Source organism: Malurus melanocephalus, unplaced genomic scaffold (assembly GCF_030028575.1).
Source record: "Malurus melanocephalus ecotype Western Australia unplaced genomic scaffold, MMel_1.1 scaffold_935, whole genome shotgun sequence".
Lineage (NCBI taxonomy): Eukaryota > Metazoa > Chordata > Aves > Passeriformes > Maluridae > Malurus > Malurus melanocephalus.
Window position 1 is genome coordinate 10,973 of NW_026624167.1, and position 16,363 is coordinate 27,335.

Consider the following 16,363-nt stretch of genomic DNA (forward strand, 5'->3'; position numbering starts at 1 on the left):
TTACATAACCATAAGCAATTATATATATTCAAATATTTTTTTCACATTAGTTTGCACATTTTAAGGGCTGCTGCACACTCATATTTGTGGCTAGGTGCAGTTATTCTTGTGTTGGTCATCTGTTAYTTCTTAATACATCCAACAGGTTTCAACATCCTAATTATTGCAACAACTCTTAATCAACATTAGTATTRAAATAATAATGTTATTATTAATATAATTAATATTAGCAAAAAGCCAGTATCATCCTTAGCAAAAGTCAATATCTAGTTCGTCAAATACATTAACTACATCTGCAAAACAATTTTTGCAAAATCACCTTTATAACGCACCGTGCGTAGCATTTACTTTAATATTTGCAAAAGCCAATGTTATATATTTATCAGGCTGTAATAGCTTTTGCARATAACAGAATAATGTGTGTTTATCACACTTTTTTCCTTGCAGGGGTCTACCAGCACGTGTCTGGGGAGCAGGTGGGAGGCCACGCCATCCGGATCCTGGGCTGGGGCGTGGAGAATGACACTCCCTACTGGCTGGTGGCCAACTCCTGGAACACCGACTGGGGGGAGAACGGTGAGGAATTTTTAGRAATCCCCATCCCCTTCCCCTTGGAGGGATGCAGGATGGAGAGGGTGATTTTGTGGTTTTTTTGTTTTTTTTTTTGCTCCCAGGTTTCTTCAAAATCCTGCGAGGAGATGATCACTGTGGCATTGAGTCCGAGGTTGTGGCTGGCATCCCCAGGACAGAGCAGTACTGGAAGAAGTTCTAACCACAAATGATCAAACCACAAATAATCCTGAGTCCCTGATGCTTTTAACTGATAGTGGGTTGGGTGCAGAGACCCCCCTTCTAAAAGAGACTATAGTTCAGGTTACTTTATTAAAGCTTTTTATCTTTTTTTTTTCCATTTTTGTTGTTTTGGGTTTTTAAAAAATTTTTGGTTTTTTTGGTTTTTTTTTGTTTTTTTTTTAATCATATGGTGGAGCTGGAGGTGGAACTGCTCTCTGCCAACCTCCTGCTCCTCCTGGTGGGTCACATCAGGACATTGGGGCATTCCCTGCTCAGAGGACTGCTGGAGAGCTCGCTGCCCTCCTGGAATTTGCTTAGCCTGGACCCCTTCCAGCCCAGTTTGCCCTTAGAAGGGCAGGGAACAGCAGCTTTGTGCTGGGATTAGGGACTTGGTGGGGCAGCAGAAGTGCAGGATGCTGCTGGAAAGCCATGGCCAGGGGAATTTGTTCCCCCACAGATGGGTTGAGCTGACTGTCTGCACCTGAAACAAGCAGGGAAGGAAGCATTTCCTGCGAGTGTGTGCCTTGAATTGGCTAAATTAGACKTGTTAATGACAAAACCACTGATGAACTTGATGTRGGGGTGGCTCTGGCYGGAGCTGCCTGCACCGAGTCCCTCRGGCATTGCCTGCTCTGCTCCATCCTTCTGGCTTTTCAAACCACTTCTTCCTCAGCTTTCACTGGCTTTATCTGCTATACTCTGGGGTTATTGGTGCTGGGGAATGGCCTGGCTGGAGCTCTGTGAGCCTCTGATCAAATATCCTGCAAAAACCTGRGAAGGAGCTGGGAAGAGCAAAGCCTTTGTCTTCTATGGCTGAGCAGCTTGGTGTGTGCAGGGCAAGGGTGCTGCACCCAAATTTTGGGTGTTTTGGGGTGCTTTGGGGCTGAATGCTGAGGGATGGTTCCCAAATCTGCTGCAGGGAGCTCCAGCAGATGCTTGGAGGTGTCTCATTAGCTGGCACACAGTTTGAGCTTTTTTTTTCTTAAGCCACAGGCGTTAACAAAGGTTAAAAAAACTTATTTTTGTTACTGGGGGGAGGTGTAACAGGTTGTGTATAGGAGGAATCGTGATTTGCCAACACTAATATAGCAAAGAGCTTTTTTTTTTTTTTAATTTTAAAGCACAAAAGGCGTTACTGAGCTGAGGCTGCGGGTCTGGAACGTGAGAAGCAGGCTCTCCATGCACTGTAAAATAGCCCCCCTACCTCTGCTTGCTCCCACAGCGGGGAGGCAGAGCTGTGCTGTGTTTGGCTGGAACACCTGTGCCAATAAATGATTTCTCCAGTGTCTTGCCTCCTGGCCCGTGGTTGCTTCTGCTTGGCTTCCACCACCTCAGGTGATTTGTYGGGTGTGGAAGCCTGGTGAGACCCTTGTGTCTTCAGAGAAGGGGTTGGGCTGCAAGGGACCTTAAAGATCATCCTGTTCYACCCCATTCCATGGGCAGGGACACCTTCCCCTATCCCAGGATGTTCTAAGCTCTGTCCAGCCTGGCCTTGGACACTTCCAGGGATCCAGGGGCAGCCACAGCTTCTCTGGGCAMCCTGTGCCAGGGCWTCMCCACCCTCACCGGGAACAATTCCTTCCCAATATCCCATCTAACCGTGCCCTTTGTCAGTTTGAAGCCATTCCCTGTGTCCCATCCCTCCATCCCTTGTCCCCAGTCCTTCTCCAGCTCTCCTGGAGCCCCTTCAGGCACTGGAAGGGGCTCTGAGCTGTCCCTGAAGCCTTTTCTTCCCAGCTCTCCCAGCCTGGCTCCACCCTTGGAGCATCTCCGTGACCTCCTCTGGACTGACTGCAGCACCTTCACATCCTTCTGCTGTTGGATCCCAGAGTTGGAGGCAGCTCTGTGTGGGTGTGGCCTCTGCCAGCCCTGTCCTGTGGCCCTACTGGTGACAGCCACCCCTTGGGGTTTGTCCTGGTGATGGGGAAGGCGCTTCCACCCAGAGCAGAGAGCAGCCAGGACTTGTCCCCAGCATCCCTGTAGATGCCCCAGCGTCCTGGAGCACGTGCCTACAGCCCAGGGCTGTGCCACCACTCCTTTCAAGCTCAATTTACAGACCCTCAGCTGTCAGCCTGCTACAAATTCTTTCTYCATGTCTGGCACACGGGGCTGTACTCTGATACCCAGAGCTGGAACCGAGGGAGCATCGGAATTTCATGAGCTAAGGGCTTGTAGCTTGTGGAGAATCCCTGGTGTGAAAGAATCAAGACTTTTTTTTTTTTCCCAAAGAAAACTTTTAATTTCAACAAGACGGAAAGCTGCACAAAGAGCTACCGCGAGTTTCTTTAGAACAACAGCTTAAAACTACACCAGGAACTGTGGAGTARGGGTTTTCCTTCTGAGGAGCAGCCTGGCCTTACAAAGGCCTCCAGCCTGCACCAGGCAGCTYTGTTCCCTTCAGGACAGCAAAGCAGCATTTGAGGGGGTGGGTAGGGACCTTGGAAACAACAGGCCACCCCAGGAGAACAGGACTTGCCTTTATTTCTCCTTGCAAGTCCAGCTTGATGTATTTCAGGACAGCAGTGGGAGCCTCTTCCAGCTCACACACTGCTCTGACCCAAAGCCAGAGCCAAGTGGGCCAGGGAAACCTGCCCTGGTCCCCCCCTCGGTGGCTCCAGCCTTCCCAGCTCCTGGCAGGGATCCCTCCTGCCTTTCACATAGCAGATGCCTCCCTAAAAAAGCATCCCACAAGGGAAGGTGGGAACCTCTGCAAACCCTTGCTCTGCCACATCCCCTGGGGCTGTGGGAGAGCCAAACCCAGACAGTGCAGCGCAGGCAGGTCTGGGGTGATGAGTTCAGGGCAGTGCTGGCAGCTCCCCTCTCCTTTTAACCAGCTCCCCACTGCTGAAACCAGCTCTGCCAGGGCAGGGCAGGGCCATCTGTGCCAGGGCAGGGAGCTGCACAGCCACCTTTCAGCTGGGGGCACAGTTAAGGGGGGAGAGCACCTCACCTCCCACGTATTTAACATCAAAAGGGCTCATTTCAGCATCCTTCAGCACAACAGAAACGTGGCTATGGCCTCTGCCTGCTCCCAGGCTGCAGGATGGCAATCACCCAGGGCCAGAAGGTGGCCAGAGCTTTTTCCTTGGATAAGGAAGCACATTCTTCTCCCAGCTTAAGCAGAATTCCCCCAGCACGGAGCAAGCACCGGAGGTGAGGGAGAAGAGGCTGCCTAAGACAGGGAAGCAAAACCCTCAGGGTTTTGCTCAGCTTTGAGCTAGGAAAATGCCTCAAATCTCAAGTAGGAAAAGAAACAACTGCAGTTTCTATTTCAAACCATCCTAATAGGAAAAAAAAAAAAAAGTCCCGAAAATATTCAGGTAAACAAGAAAGAAGGGGGCAAAAAGAAATACTCAACCCCAAACACGAAGACTCCAATCAGCAGACAGCAAGGGTGGTGAGGATGGAGTCCAGCAGTGCCACGCTGTCACCCTGGGGCTGCAGCTCCCCCGGTGTCCCATCCTTGTCACCATCCCGGTGCTGGGCCACCCCCACAGCAGGGGACGAGGTGCCACCCGCCCCCGCTGCCCATCTGCCACCGCTTGTCCCCCCACCCGGCCACTGCCCTTCAGTTGTCTCCAGCCTGCACGTACTCCTCGGTGGCCTTGGACAGGGTGCTGAGGTACTGCCAGCTCAGGGCCGCCAGGAGCATGGCACAGGACACGTAGATGGGCGAGTAGTGGTGGCGGGAGGCCATGGGGCTGCCGGGCAGGCTCATGGCGCGGATGGAGGCGATCACCTGCTGCGTCTTGTTGGACGAGGGGTCCGTGCTTGGGATCTTCTGGTAGATCTGGAGAAGGAGGAGTTATGGTTTTCAGGAGGCAAATGGGACCGGGTTGAAGTTTTAAGSGTCACTTGTACTCTCAGGAGTGAGCTTGGGGGTGGAGTGCCATGAAGGAGGGGACACCTGGGTGGGTGCAGGGCCCATCTCTCTTGGGAAGTGCACTGAGCCAAGCTGCCTCTTGAGGGCAGCCCATGATGGGACACTGACCACAGGGCCTCACACACCATCCCTCAACCCCCAGCGGTGTAACTGTGACCAGTGGCATTACTGGGACCAGTTCCTCTCACCCCACAGTCCTCACTCCCTGTACAGCCCACCTCAAACCAGTGGGAACATTCCTGCCTGGAAACAGCCACACCATCCCCTCATTCTGTGGTATTTGGGGTTTTCATCTCAGATAAAATTCGGGGGTTTCATCTCATCAGGCCTCTGAAACACCCATCTGAAGGAGTCTGAGCATGGCAGGCAMAAGCAGAGACCCTCTTTGTCACTGTCCCTTGCCATGGGATCTGCCAGCTCACAAGGGCAGCTTGAACAACCCATGGTTTGGGGTCTCTCTGCTGCAAGAGTGAAGCCTTTTTATTCAATAGCCCTCACTGGAATTGAGTTTTGGGGAGTGAGGTGTTTTTTTCCCATGAAACCATGCACCAGTTGATTCTCCACGTGAAATTTTAACCTTCACAGGACCCTGAAGTCAGGAGGAAGTCATAAGGTCACTACTGAGACTCCTTTTCTCCAGGCTGAGCACYCCMAGCTCCTTCAGCTGCTCCTGGTGCTCCAGACCCTTTCCCAGTTYYKCTCCCTTCCCTGGACATGCTCCAGCCCCTCAGTGTCTCTCTTGTTGTGAGTGGCACAGAACAGACCCCAGGATTGGGTCAAGGCGGGGGGACAGGCACTGGGACACACTGGGATGTCGCTGACCCCCCTTTCTGCTTCTCAACACAGGCACAGACCAAGGGTACATTCAAGGAAACACATCAGGCACAGTTTGATCCAGGCCAAAACCCCATCAGGGTCATTATCACTGAACCAAAAAGTGTAAGATAGAATTAACAGAGTCCTGTGTGTTCCCAATTCCACCCCAAAACCAGGGACAGGAACAGCCAGAAATGACTCAAAGCAAAGTGCTGAGCCTACCTCTTCCACATACTGGTACATGATGGCTTTGACAGCTTGGATGTTGGTGGCATCCATCATGAGGGTGACAGCCTGTCCCTTGCGGATCTTCACCACCCCTTTGAACACCTGCTTGTTGTTGTAGCAGGCAGCCAGCGTGGCAATGGCCATCACCTGAGGGGACACAGGAAGAGCCTTTTGTGCCCTGCAAGGACCTTGACAGTGACATCCATGGGGCAGAGCCACAATATCACCGACAGCAGAAACAGCAAGAACCAGGAAAAGGGAAAAAAACAACATGATCCAGAACCTCCTTCCCTTCCAACTTTTCAACTGGGCTGCAGATGATGAAGAACTGTAGAAGGATTTTTGTTAGGTGGATCTCTGTTAGACAAGTTCTTWTGAGAACAAGGTCATAAATTGCTATTACTGAGCAACCCAGACTACAAGATAAAACAAGATGAGATWAAAAAAGGTAAGAAAAAGAAAGACGTAACTACAGCAGTGTAACACGTACCTCGCACTGMCMWWAARRAAAAAMMWWAWWAAAARSMAAAAWWAARRRSMAWTKRARRAMMAAAWWAMMAWTWAARRAAAAAGCAAAATGCTAAAAACGCTRATTTAAAACTGCAAGGCATAYAAAAACACRCTTTTGCAAATATACCAATCATATGTTAAGATATAATAGACAAATTACTAAATTAACCAATAAATAATTGCTAATCATATAGAAAAGCTAGCTTATGAAAGTAGATAAAAAAGAACTTGTATTAAAAATAAACAAATCATGCTCATCATATTAATATCTGYGTGACCTGTTATTCCCCATCAACCCMACAASGAACCACTTGGGAGCTGAACTCACCTGGGGGATTGCACAGAAGTTGAAGACACTTTGGTTTTTGAGGCGGGACAGGTAGGTGAGGACATCGGGGACATGGTGGAGGGCGTTGGTGATGAGCTCATTGAGGCACTGCACAGCCACATCAATGTTCTCTGGCTTGGCAAGGTCTGAGAGCTTCTTGGCATATCTGCTCCAAACCTGAACACAAAGATAAGGCTCCGTGAGCTGGAGGGTGCTTTGGTGTCATCAGAGAGACAGCAGGTCTGGGAGAGCAACAAGAACCACCAAAATCCCCCTCACAACAGCCTTGGAGCATCACTGGGAGGAAGAAAAGCAGGAAGGGCAGAGCTGAGAGTGGCCCTGATGCACACAAAGAGATTGTAAAGGAGGAGGGTGCAACTTATCCCCACATGTTTCGTCAGCAGGGCAAGGAAAAGATGAACCACACATGAAGAAATGCCCTGTGGGACAGCTGAGCCACAGGGGGAAAAGGGGAGAAAAATTCTGACATCACGTCAGGCACAGCAGAGCTGATCCTGCATTTGGGGACAGACCAGGTGCCTTCCTGGGATCTCTCCCAGTCTTATCCTCCCCCAATTCCTAGAGAAAACCTAGCAGAGAGGAAAAAACACTGCCTAAGCAGCTCTTGGTGGAGTGGGGTGACAGCACCTCATCCCCAMATCAGTACCCAGAGAGCTGCAGAGAGATGGCAGCCAGCTGTCATCAGAAGAATGATTGTTATCAAGATGTCCAGCCAACAGCAGCAATTTCATTGAGGTTTTTTCCTCACCTCTCTGGGCCAGAACTCCCTTCCCTCCAGCTGGTCCTCCAGATAGTCACGGATGATGTTGGTTTTCTGCAGGAAGAGGCCCATGGAGTTTGCCAGGTGTGTGTCCTGCCCCACGATGGAATCCTCCAGCTCTGATGCAGAGAAGAGACGGGAAAGGCCAATCCCCACCAGGCCAGCAACGTAGTGACAATACTGCCAAGGAGGTGCCAAGTTGGGAAAGGAGGGGGGAAACAAGATAAAAGGAGCAGTTACAAAGAGCTGCCTGTTTGCCACAGTGAGTTTAAAAAAAAACAAGTGACAGTTCATTTATGCAATCTCTCATAGGCCTCCCTGGGATGTATCAGCTTTCCCATAAAAAAAACCAAAACTTTTCCTAACAGGGATGCTCTGTTACCTCCTTCCACAGAGACAAGATGGACACTAACTGGAAGTGTTCAAAAAAGCTGTGGATGTGGCACTTGGGGACGTGGCTCTGTGGTGGCCTTGGCAGTGCTGGGGGAATGGTTGGACTTGATGATCTTGGAGGGTTTTTCCAACCTGAATGGCTCCATGACTGACCCTACTCATGCTCAGTCCATTCCTCTGGCTCACCTTATCCCACTCATTCAGAGAATCCACCTTTTTCTCCAAGAACTCTGCCATCCCAACACCCATCTTGTGGCAAATATCTGAAATCACATCCTGGTAGACCTTGGACAGGTTCCTGAACTCCATGGAGATCTGCAGCACAGTAAAAACAAGAAGAGAGTGTTCAGGAAAAAGAAAAAACAAAAAACCCAAAAACAAAATCAGAGATCAACATTGATTAAGAAACCAGAAAAATACTGTTTACCAGGCTCTAATCCTGCCCTGGCTGGAGATCTGGGACAACTCCCCCAACCTGAGCTGTTTCAAGGTCCTTGGAGCACAGGCTCAGTCTGTTCTCAGTCTAAACGGGACGGTCTCTGGCAGGAGATCAGACACAGCAAAATCTCTGGGAAGGCTCTGTGGCCTTGGACTGGTATCATCTGGGAGCTGCAGGACAAAACTGACTGCACTTGGTACATGGAGCTGTTTTCCTCTGTAATTTGAGAGCACACCGGCCACGGGAAATGACCCATGGGAGGTTTCTGCTGCTCTGTTCTTCCCAGCCCCCTCCAGCTCTGGCTTCACAGGGCACATTTTGCACAACTGGAAAGGCATCAAGCGGTGATGGAAGGGTGAAATCCTTCTTCTGCATGTCCAGTAAAGTGATCATGGAATTCCAGAATGGTTTGGGCTGGAAGGAACTTTGAAGTTCTTGTTCCAACCCCTGCCCCCAACATGGGAAGAGACACCCACAGTGTCTCAATTGCTCTCAGACTGAAAAAAAAATTAAAATGCATCCTCCCTTTCCCAAAACTGTGATAAGATTTATTCTCCATCATTTGGTGACTGCAGCCAGCCCAAGGTTTGTGTGCAGTAAGGATTTGTCTGTAAAATAAAAGTGTCCACTCTGCTGCTGTCTCTGTGGCTTCAGTCCCCTACTGAGAGAAGCTTCACTGGCAAATGCAACTCTAGCAAATATTATTAAAGATTTTTAAATCTGAGGGTGCTGAAGCATGGACAGAGGATGCCCAGAGAAGCTGTGAATGCCCCCCAAAACTTCAAGGKCAGGTTGGACAGGGCTCAGAGCAATCTGGGACAGTGGAAGGTGCCCCTGCCCATGTCAGGGAATGGAATGGGATGAGCTTTAAGGTCCCTTCCAACCCAACAATTCCATGATTTGACAATTCTGTGATTATTAAAATCATACCTGATCATGGATTGCCTCACATAAACACCACACACACCAAGAGAGAACAACGAAGTGCCACAAACACCTCAAAAGCTTCTTTAAAACCAAGCCACCTGACATACCTACCACCTGACATACCTACCACCTCTGTCCCTACACATCCAGAACCCCACACAGACATCCCCTATAACACAACACCCTCCTGAGAGGGAACAGCCACTTCATCCCAAGGCTGAGCATCAAAATTCACAAATTTCCTCAGTTCTCCAATTACCCCAYTCCCACTGCTAGGGAAAGCCTGAAAAGGGTAGAATAAATTAAATATGGTAAAAAATTTAACAAAACAGAAGTTCCTCAGCAAATGAGATGCTCTTCACTAGAACTATTATATTTTTTTTAAACAGAGCACAGAAAAAAACCCTAAATATCAATAAAAAAAAGGAATATTGTGACTAATTAACAGTGAGGGTGCTTCTTATCTTAGATCACAGAATTATAGAATGGTTTGGGTTGGAAGGGACCTTAAAGACCATCTCATTCCACCCCCTGCCATGGGCAGGGACACCTTCCACTATGGACATATGGGGTAACAACCCTAAATCTCTCTCCACAAGACAATGGTCACCTGCTGCTCCAGCAGAGGAGACAAAAAGCCAAATCAGAGCTGGCACTTTTCCACAGCCAGATCCCCTCTGGCTCCCAGCATTGGGCAATGTTTGGGTTTCTCACCCAGCTTGGCACCCAGCCTCACAGGCAGGTGACAGAGCCTTTGGGAAGAGCTGTGGGACTGCCAAGCTCTGCAAGCACCACGAGGGGACAGCCAGGCACCCAAAGGTGCCACAAGGAGCCAGGAGGAGGCTGCCTTACCGTTGGGAAGTCTTCCAGCACCTGCCGGTCCTTCTCCTTGCTCTCRGTGTACTTCCAGTCGGGCTGGTAGAGATGGGAGTGGAATTCCTGCAACATTGGGACCTTGACATCCAAAGGGATGCTCATGTCATCCTCTACAGTGTCCAGGGCACGGAGAACCAGGTAGAATATACAGACTGCGTGTCTGGGAGGGGAGAAAAAMCAGTAATCCTTACTTGGGATGGCCTATGAGGCAGGACAAACAGCTGGAATAAAACACAGAACCTTTGGAACCTTTGGATATTTTGGAAAAAGCAAATGTAAAACAGGGAAGGGGATAAAAAACAGGTATGATTTTCCCATCACTTCCCCTTTTATGCACACCTTTTATCCTATTGGGGGGAATAAAGGGGTCACACTGTGCAACAGGAATATTAAGACTGGCAGAAAGAGCCAAACCCACCCTGTGTTTTACATCCCCATGCACAGGACACTGGAGGCAGCCCACATGCCCAAGCATCCCAGCAGGAAAGTGCTGCTCCCACTACCCCTGACTTCCCCATTCCCTGCCTTCACCATCCCTGCTTCCACATTTCTGCAGCTGAAACARAAAACAAAACAAAACAAAAGTCCTGATGGCAAGAAACACTGTTTGCAACTCCAGGATTTGTGTAAAATAATCCCCAGATCTCCATAAGCACAGGATATATGTCAAGGAGACGAGGCATTTATTAATTGTTTAACAAATGGAAAGCAACTCGGTCTACTTAAATGCTAATTAACAGGTGACAGGGCTGTACTCCTGAAATGACAGTGTGCAAGCAGTGATTAAACATCCAGGGAAAAATGAGTTGCTCTTTGAGCCAATACTATTAAATTTGGCTTTTTTTCCCCTTGATAAGAAGGATATTTAACACTTCTGTCAAACCACATGAGCAGCTCTCTCGTGCTCCTGTTCCTTTGCATGACTGAGTTTTTCCATTCCAGCCTRGCTGCAAACGTTCATCCAACAGGATGCAAGTGCCCAAGGTTCTTCCAGAGGCCACCAAGAAAGGCACAGCAGAACCTGAAATGCCATCCCAGAGGCACCTCTCACAGGGACATCAAGCAGCAGTAATTCCAGAGCCCAGCACAATTAAAACACTTATTTGACCCCAGTTCTGCACCCAGATCTTACTTGCATCCCTAACTTCCATCATACACTGAATTTAGATCCGTGGCAATTTTGGCAAATCAAAGGAAGAAATTCTTTACTGTGAGGGTGGGGAGGCAGTGGCACAGCCTGWCCAGAAAGGTGGKGGATCCCCATCCCTGGAAACACTCAAGGTCAGGCTGGACAGGGCACAAAGAACAATCCTGGATCTTCCAGAGCTCAATCTCCAGCCCTGTCTGGGGTGCAGTTCCCTCATTCCCAGGTAAGGAGATCTCCTTTCTCCTTGCCAGGACATACAGCCTCTGCTGAACCTTCAGGAATGGATGCTGAAGAGCCCCAGGGACAGCCAGGACCACGGAACTGGCAGCAAAAAAAAGCAGGAGCATCCCTCTTCTCTCCAACACAAGGAGAGGAGCTATCAGCTTGGATTCTAACTCTTTTCCACCACCAGCAGTTATGATGCTGTTGGCTCAGCCGTGGATGAAACTGCAGTTTTGAACCTCCCACCTTCCAAAAAACACCCTAACCATGGAAAAACGCTCTGGCCAGCAAAACAGGTGGTTTAAGAGGCCAAAAAAAACCAAGCAAGGAGCTGACATTTCAGCTCAACTACCAATACCCTCWCTGGCCAGGGAAGAACTGCTCCAAGCACTCCCCCAGAAATTCTCCATTTTCCAGCAGTCCTTCTGGGGTACATGTTTGTACCCACAGGAGCTCAGCTGAACTCCCTGATGGGGTTAACACCAGTGCAAGCACTTTTTTGATCCAGCAAAATTAATTCCTCCCATAAGGCTGCTGTTCTGCCTATTTCTATATCCTATTTTGTATTTCCCTTGTTTTGGCACTAAATTCCCCAGCAGAGCTCCCGGGCTTTGAAAATGAGTCCCTCTTGATCCACTACTGAGGCAGCTGTAATCCAACCACCATCCCTGCACAGCCGTGGGCTGCAAAGACCCGGCAAGAGCATTTTTAGGATGCCAGGCAGAAGTTTCTGTGCCCTGAAGGGTGATCCTGCTCCCAGCAGGCTGCCCAGCAAGGATTAAAGGACACAAAAGACAGACAAAGAAAACTRCAGGAAGTTTGAGGCAAGCACAGGGCAGGCACATTGCTAACAGGTTTCGTAGTGTTTTCTTAATTGCTTTTTTTTTTTCTTAATTCCTACATGGAAAAAGCATGGAAAATAAAAAGCTTAATTCTKGGCCCCACTTGTAATTTTCCACATAATTCCAGCCAAACTGCTGAATTTCTGCCYTTCCTGTAAACCAGGCTGGCAAACATGGTTTCATAAACACTGGACACAGCTATGGGACATCATCCAAAATGCCAAACCAGGGCTCAGAAACCCCACAGATCACCCAGTGTTCGGGCTGGTGCCTGTAAGTGCTTGGAAGAGCCATCGGATGTGTCCGGAACAACTTCCAGAACCCCCAAATTCAATCGTCAACTTAGTTTGGAATTAACTGGAGTTTCACAAACTGGAATCAGTCATTACCAAATGAATACATGAAATTATATGGAGAGTAATTACATGGCACGAGTCCCCCTGGGCCAGCTGAGCTTTACATCCTCTGTTACTATTCCCATCCCAAGCTTTTCTGCAAGGGGCAGCAAAATTCGCACAGCAAAGAATGAGCGTGCAACAACCTCCCTGTGACAACTGCGCAGTTTTCGAGGCAGCTGCTTCCAAAAGCACCTCCCAGGCAAGGCCCAGACACTCAGGCAGCCCCAGGTTGTTTCTCACCTCCTCCCTCCAGCCTTTGTCCAGCGCCAGCCTCGGCACTGCCAGAACACATTCCCAGGGTGTCACACACGGCACAGGGCCAGCCCTGTGTTTAACTTTCTGCTGGCCAGGAGGCTCAGCCCAGAGACCCAGTTTGGGGGGGGATGTGGTRGAGAGGGGGGATGTGGTACAGCCAGCTGGGACGTGAAAATCCCCACGTCCCGCTGCACGGGGTGGGGCTGAGCTGAGTGAGTCCAGCCAGCTCCTGATGGGAGAGGGAGCAGCTCAACTAAATTAAAATGGTGTTTGGGGCACTGCATGGGCCACCTCCACACCCACCACCTCCTGGGGACACCTGATATTGAGGGGCCCCTGCATCCACGAACCTCCTAGAGATTCCAGTGTTGGGGTGGCATTGTACCCACCACATCCTAGGGAGGAGAATTACAGCCACCACCTCCTGGAGATTCCCAGTGTGGAGGAGAAAGCTGCACCCAACCCCTCCCGGGGATCCCCAGGGCTGGGATGGCACCCCACCTGCCACCTCCCCAGTGCCAGGGGGTCACCACACCCCCTCCCTGGGTGACCCCGGTGTCCCCCCACTCACCGTAGCTCTCCGTCCAGAGCCTGGATGACGGCGGCGAAGCTGCGGCTGGTCTGGTTGAGGTAGCGGTAGCAGGTGCGGAGGCCACATCCCAGCGAGTCCTGCGGGCAGAGCGAGGAGCGGGGCGCGGGTTGGAGCCGGGGGGCGGCGGGCGATGGGGCCGGGGCCACCGGGGGGGTTCCGCACTGCTGCTGCCGAGCCCGCCGGSCCGCTGCCCGCGGGGTGTTCCGCGGCGGGGACAGGGTCAGTGTCCGCCGCAGCACGGACGCGGCTCGGGAACCGGCCGCCATGGGGGCGCGGCGGAGATGGGGGGCTACGGCCGCTCCGCCCCCGGCCCGAAACCCGCCCCCTTAAACCCGCCCCGTCCCGGCTCCGCGGCGTGGCCGGAGACGCTGCCATGTACGGACAGCACCGGGGCCGTGCGATGTCCGGAATCACGGGGATGGGTACAGGGTACCGCCGAGCGACGCGAGGGATGCTCGGAACCGGTGGGATGCAGGCGGGTGTCGGCACCGAGCAATGCACGGGAAGGGTGAAGCCCGTGGGATGCTCGGAGCCGGTGGGATGCTCGCAGGATATCGGCACCGAGCAATGCATGGGATGCTCGGAGCTGGTGGGATGCTCGTAGGATATCGGCACCGAGCAATGCATGGGATGCTCGGAGCCGGTGGGATGCCCGGAAGCGGTGGGATGCCAGTAGGGTACCGGCTCCGAGCAATGCATGGGATGCCCGGAACAAGTGATATGCCTTGAGCCGATGGGATGCTCGCAAAGTACCAGCACCGGGTGTCTGAAGCCGGTGGGATGCTTGGGAAGCACCGGGATTGTGAGCTGCCCACTGTCAATGCGATCCAAGCACGGTACCGGCACCGAGCCACGCAGGGATGCTTGGAGGCGGTGGGATGCAGCAGCACACAGGATGCTCGGAACCGGTGGGAGGCCCGCAAGGTACGAGCAATGCAAGAGGATGTCCGGATCCGGTGCAACACCGGGAAGCACCGAGGCCACACACAAGGCACACAAAGCCGGGCCRGTGCTGCCCGCCGGTAGCACCGGGGCCGGTCCTATGCACGCTGGACATGGGACTGTCACCCATGGCAACACCATATCAGCGTCCGGACGTGACAGTCCCCCGCACCACCCCCTCCTCCTGTGTCCCGCTTCCCACCGGGGKCACCGCGCACCGGCGACAGCGAAGSGCATCCCRCCGCCCGCGCATCCCTGGCCGCTCACCGTGTCCATCCGCGGCATGACGGCGCGGTAGCCGCCCATCTTGAAGCGCAGCAGGTTGTAGATGTCCTCGGGGTGGCCCAGCCATTTCCGTAGCAGCTCCATGGGGGTCGCGCTCAGACCCCGCCGCCGCCGCCGCGCGCTCCCGCCGCCCCTCCCCACGCGCCGCTTAACCGGACCCGGGCGGGGCCGCGCCAGCCCCGCCCCTCCGCCAATCACAGCGCTCGGCACATCGCTCGGTGGGGCGTGCGCGGCGCTCATTGGCGGAGGCGCGCTCGCACCAGGGCAGCGCCAGCCAATAGGAAGGCGGCGCGGCTGGTGTGACGGCCGGCGGCGRGCGCTGATTGGCGGAGGCGCGCGTCGTCACGGGCGGAGCGGGAAGGAGCCGGGGGCCCTGAGCCCCGTCGAGTGAGCGTGAGGGGAGCGGCAGCGCCATGGAGCCGCGGGAGGGTTGCGGTGGGAAGAGAGCTTGAAGACCTTCCAGTTCCAGCCCCCCGCCAGGAGCAGGGACACCTTGCGCTATCCCACGTTGCTCCAAGCCCCGTCCAGCCTGGCCTTGGACACTTCAGTGATCCAGGGGCAGCCACAGCTTCTCTGAGAATGTCATCGCAGCCCCTCACCATCCTCACATGGAACAGTTCCTCCCCAATATCCCGTCTAACCCTGTCCTCTGGCAGTTTGAAGCCATTCCCCCTTCTCTAGTCCTTCCATCCCTTGTCCCCAGTCCCTCTCAAGCTCTCCTGGAGCCCCTTTAGGCTCTGCAGGGTGCTCTGAGCTCTCCCTGGAGCCTTCTCCAGGTGAACACCCCCAGCTCACCCAGCCTGGCTCCAGCCCTCAGAGCATCTCCATGGTCTCCTCGGGTCTCACTTCAACAGTTCCACATCTTTCCTGTGCTGAGAACCTAGCAGACACACAGCTCCACCCTCATCCTTCACAGTGCAAAATTCATCTTTTGAGGTTATTTGTGTGGTTTTATTCCAGAAGCTGGACTTTGATCATCATTGTAGGTTCTTTCCAACTAGAAATATTCTACAAGTCTTTGTTTTGGAAGGGCACTTTGCCAACACCATGCAGAAGGGACATTAACCACCTTCTTTGGCCCCATAACCACATTAATTGGTTTATTCAGCAATCCCATAACCTGAAACCACTCAAGGGTGTTGCAACTCGCAGGGGAGAGGCTGTGCAAATCTTGTAGCTGCCTGCAACAGAGGTGTTTACCTACAGCATTCCCAGCTGATTTGCAATCCTTAAATGCAGTTCCCATTAAAGAGAACCCTTACACTGCTGAGGAGAGCTGCTGGTACCATCCTCTACAGGCAGCCCCAAAGAGGTAGCTGCTAAACAATTCCAGGCAACTGGAATTTCCATGTACACTTCAGTTTTTAACCAAGAAAATGCCAGAAAGGACACACCTGAGATGAATATCATCAGTTCTAATTCCAGCTTTTATTTTTTTGCTCAAGTCCAACAATTTATTGTTAAAATAAATCCAGATCCAGGGAGAGAGGACAGCAGCAGCTCTTACCTCATGTATAGAGACATAGGTCTATTTCCAAACCTTTCTGCTGTCAGGTTTCCTTGGAGATCCTGAAATTTATGCAATCCCTGCCCCATGATGTTTGGGTGGGTTTTTTTTTTGTTTTGTTTTTTTTTTTTTTTTTTTTTTTTTTTTTTTTTTTTTTTTTTTTTTTTTTTTTTTTTTTTTTTTTTTTTTTTTTTTTTTTT

General features: G+C 51.6%; 2 protein-coding genes across 4 annotated transcripts in view; one reads left to right on the forward strand and one right to left on the reverse strand.

The window, feature by feature from the left end:
* CTSB (cathepsin B) overlaps window positions 1-2,078 on the forward strand; it is a 12,479-nt gene extending 10,401 nt beyond the window's left edge. For all 3 annotated transcript variants that reach the window (XM_057386213.1, XM_057386212.1, XM_057386211.1), the window contains exons 9-10: window positions 448-576; window positions 675-2,078. In XM_057386213.1, coding sequence (XP_057242196.1) covers window positions 448-576; window positions 675-772 — 227 coding nt within the window. In that variant the 3' untranslated portion in view covers window positions 773-2,078. The remainder of the gene's footprint in view (window positions 1-447; window positions 577-674) is intronic.
* A 1,411-nt stretch (window positions 2,079-3,489) lies between these two features.
* On the reverse strand, window positions 3,490-14,814 carry FDFT1 (farnesyl-diphosphate farnesyltransferase 1). The gene is made up of 8 exons (XM_057386215.1): window positions 14,639-14,814; window positions 13,409-13,506; window positions 9,950-10,133; window positions 7,918-8,046; window positions 7,327-7,518; window positions 6,558-6,734; window positions 5,714-5,866; window positions 3,490-4,582 (listed from the first exon to the last, which is right to left on the reverse strand). The coding sequence occupies exons 1-8, from the start codon at window positions 14,738-14,740 to the stop codon at window positions 4,361-4,363; spliced, it is 1,257 nt and encodes a 418-aa protein (XP_057242198.1). The 5' UTR covers window positions 14,741-14,814; the 3' UTR covers window positions 3,490-4,360.
* Window positions 14,815-16,363: the final 1,549 nt, after the last annotated feature.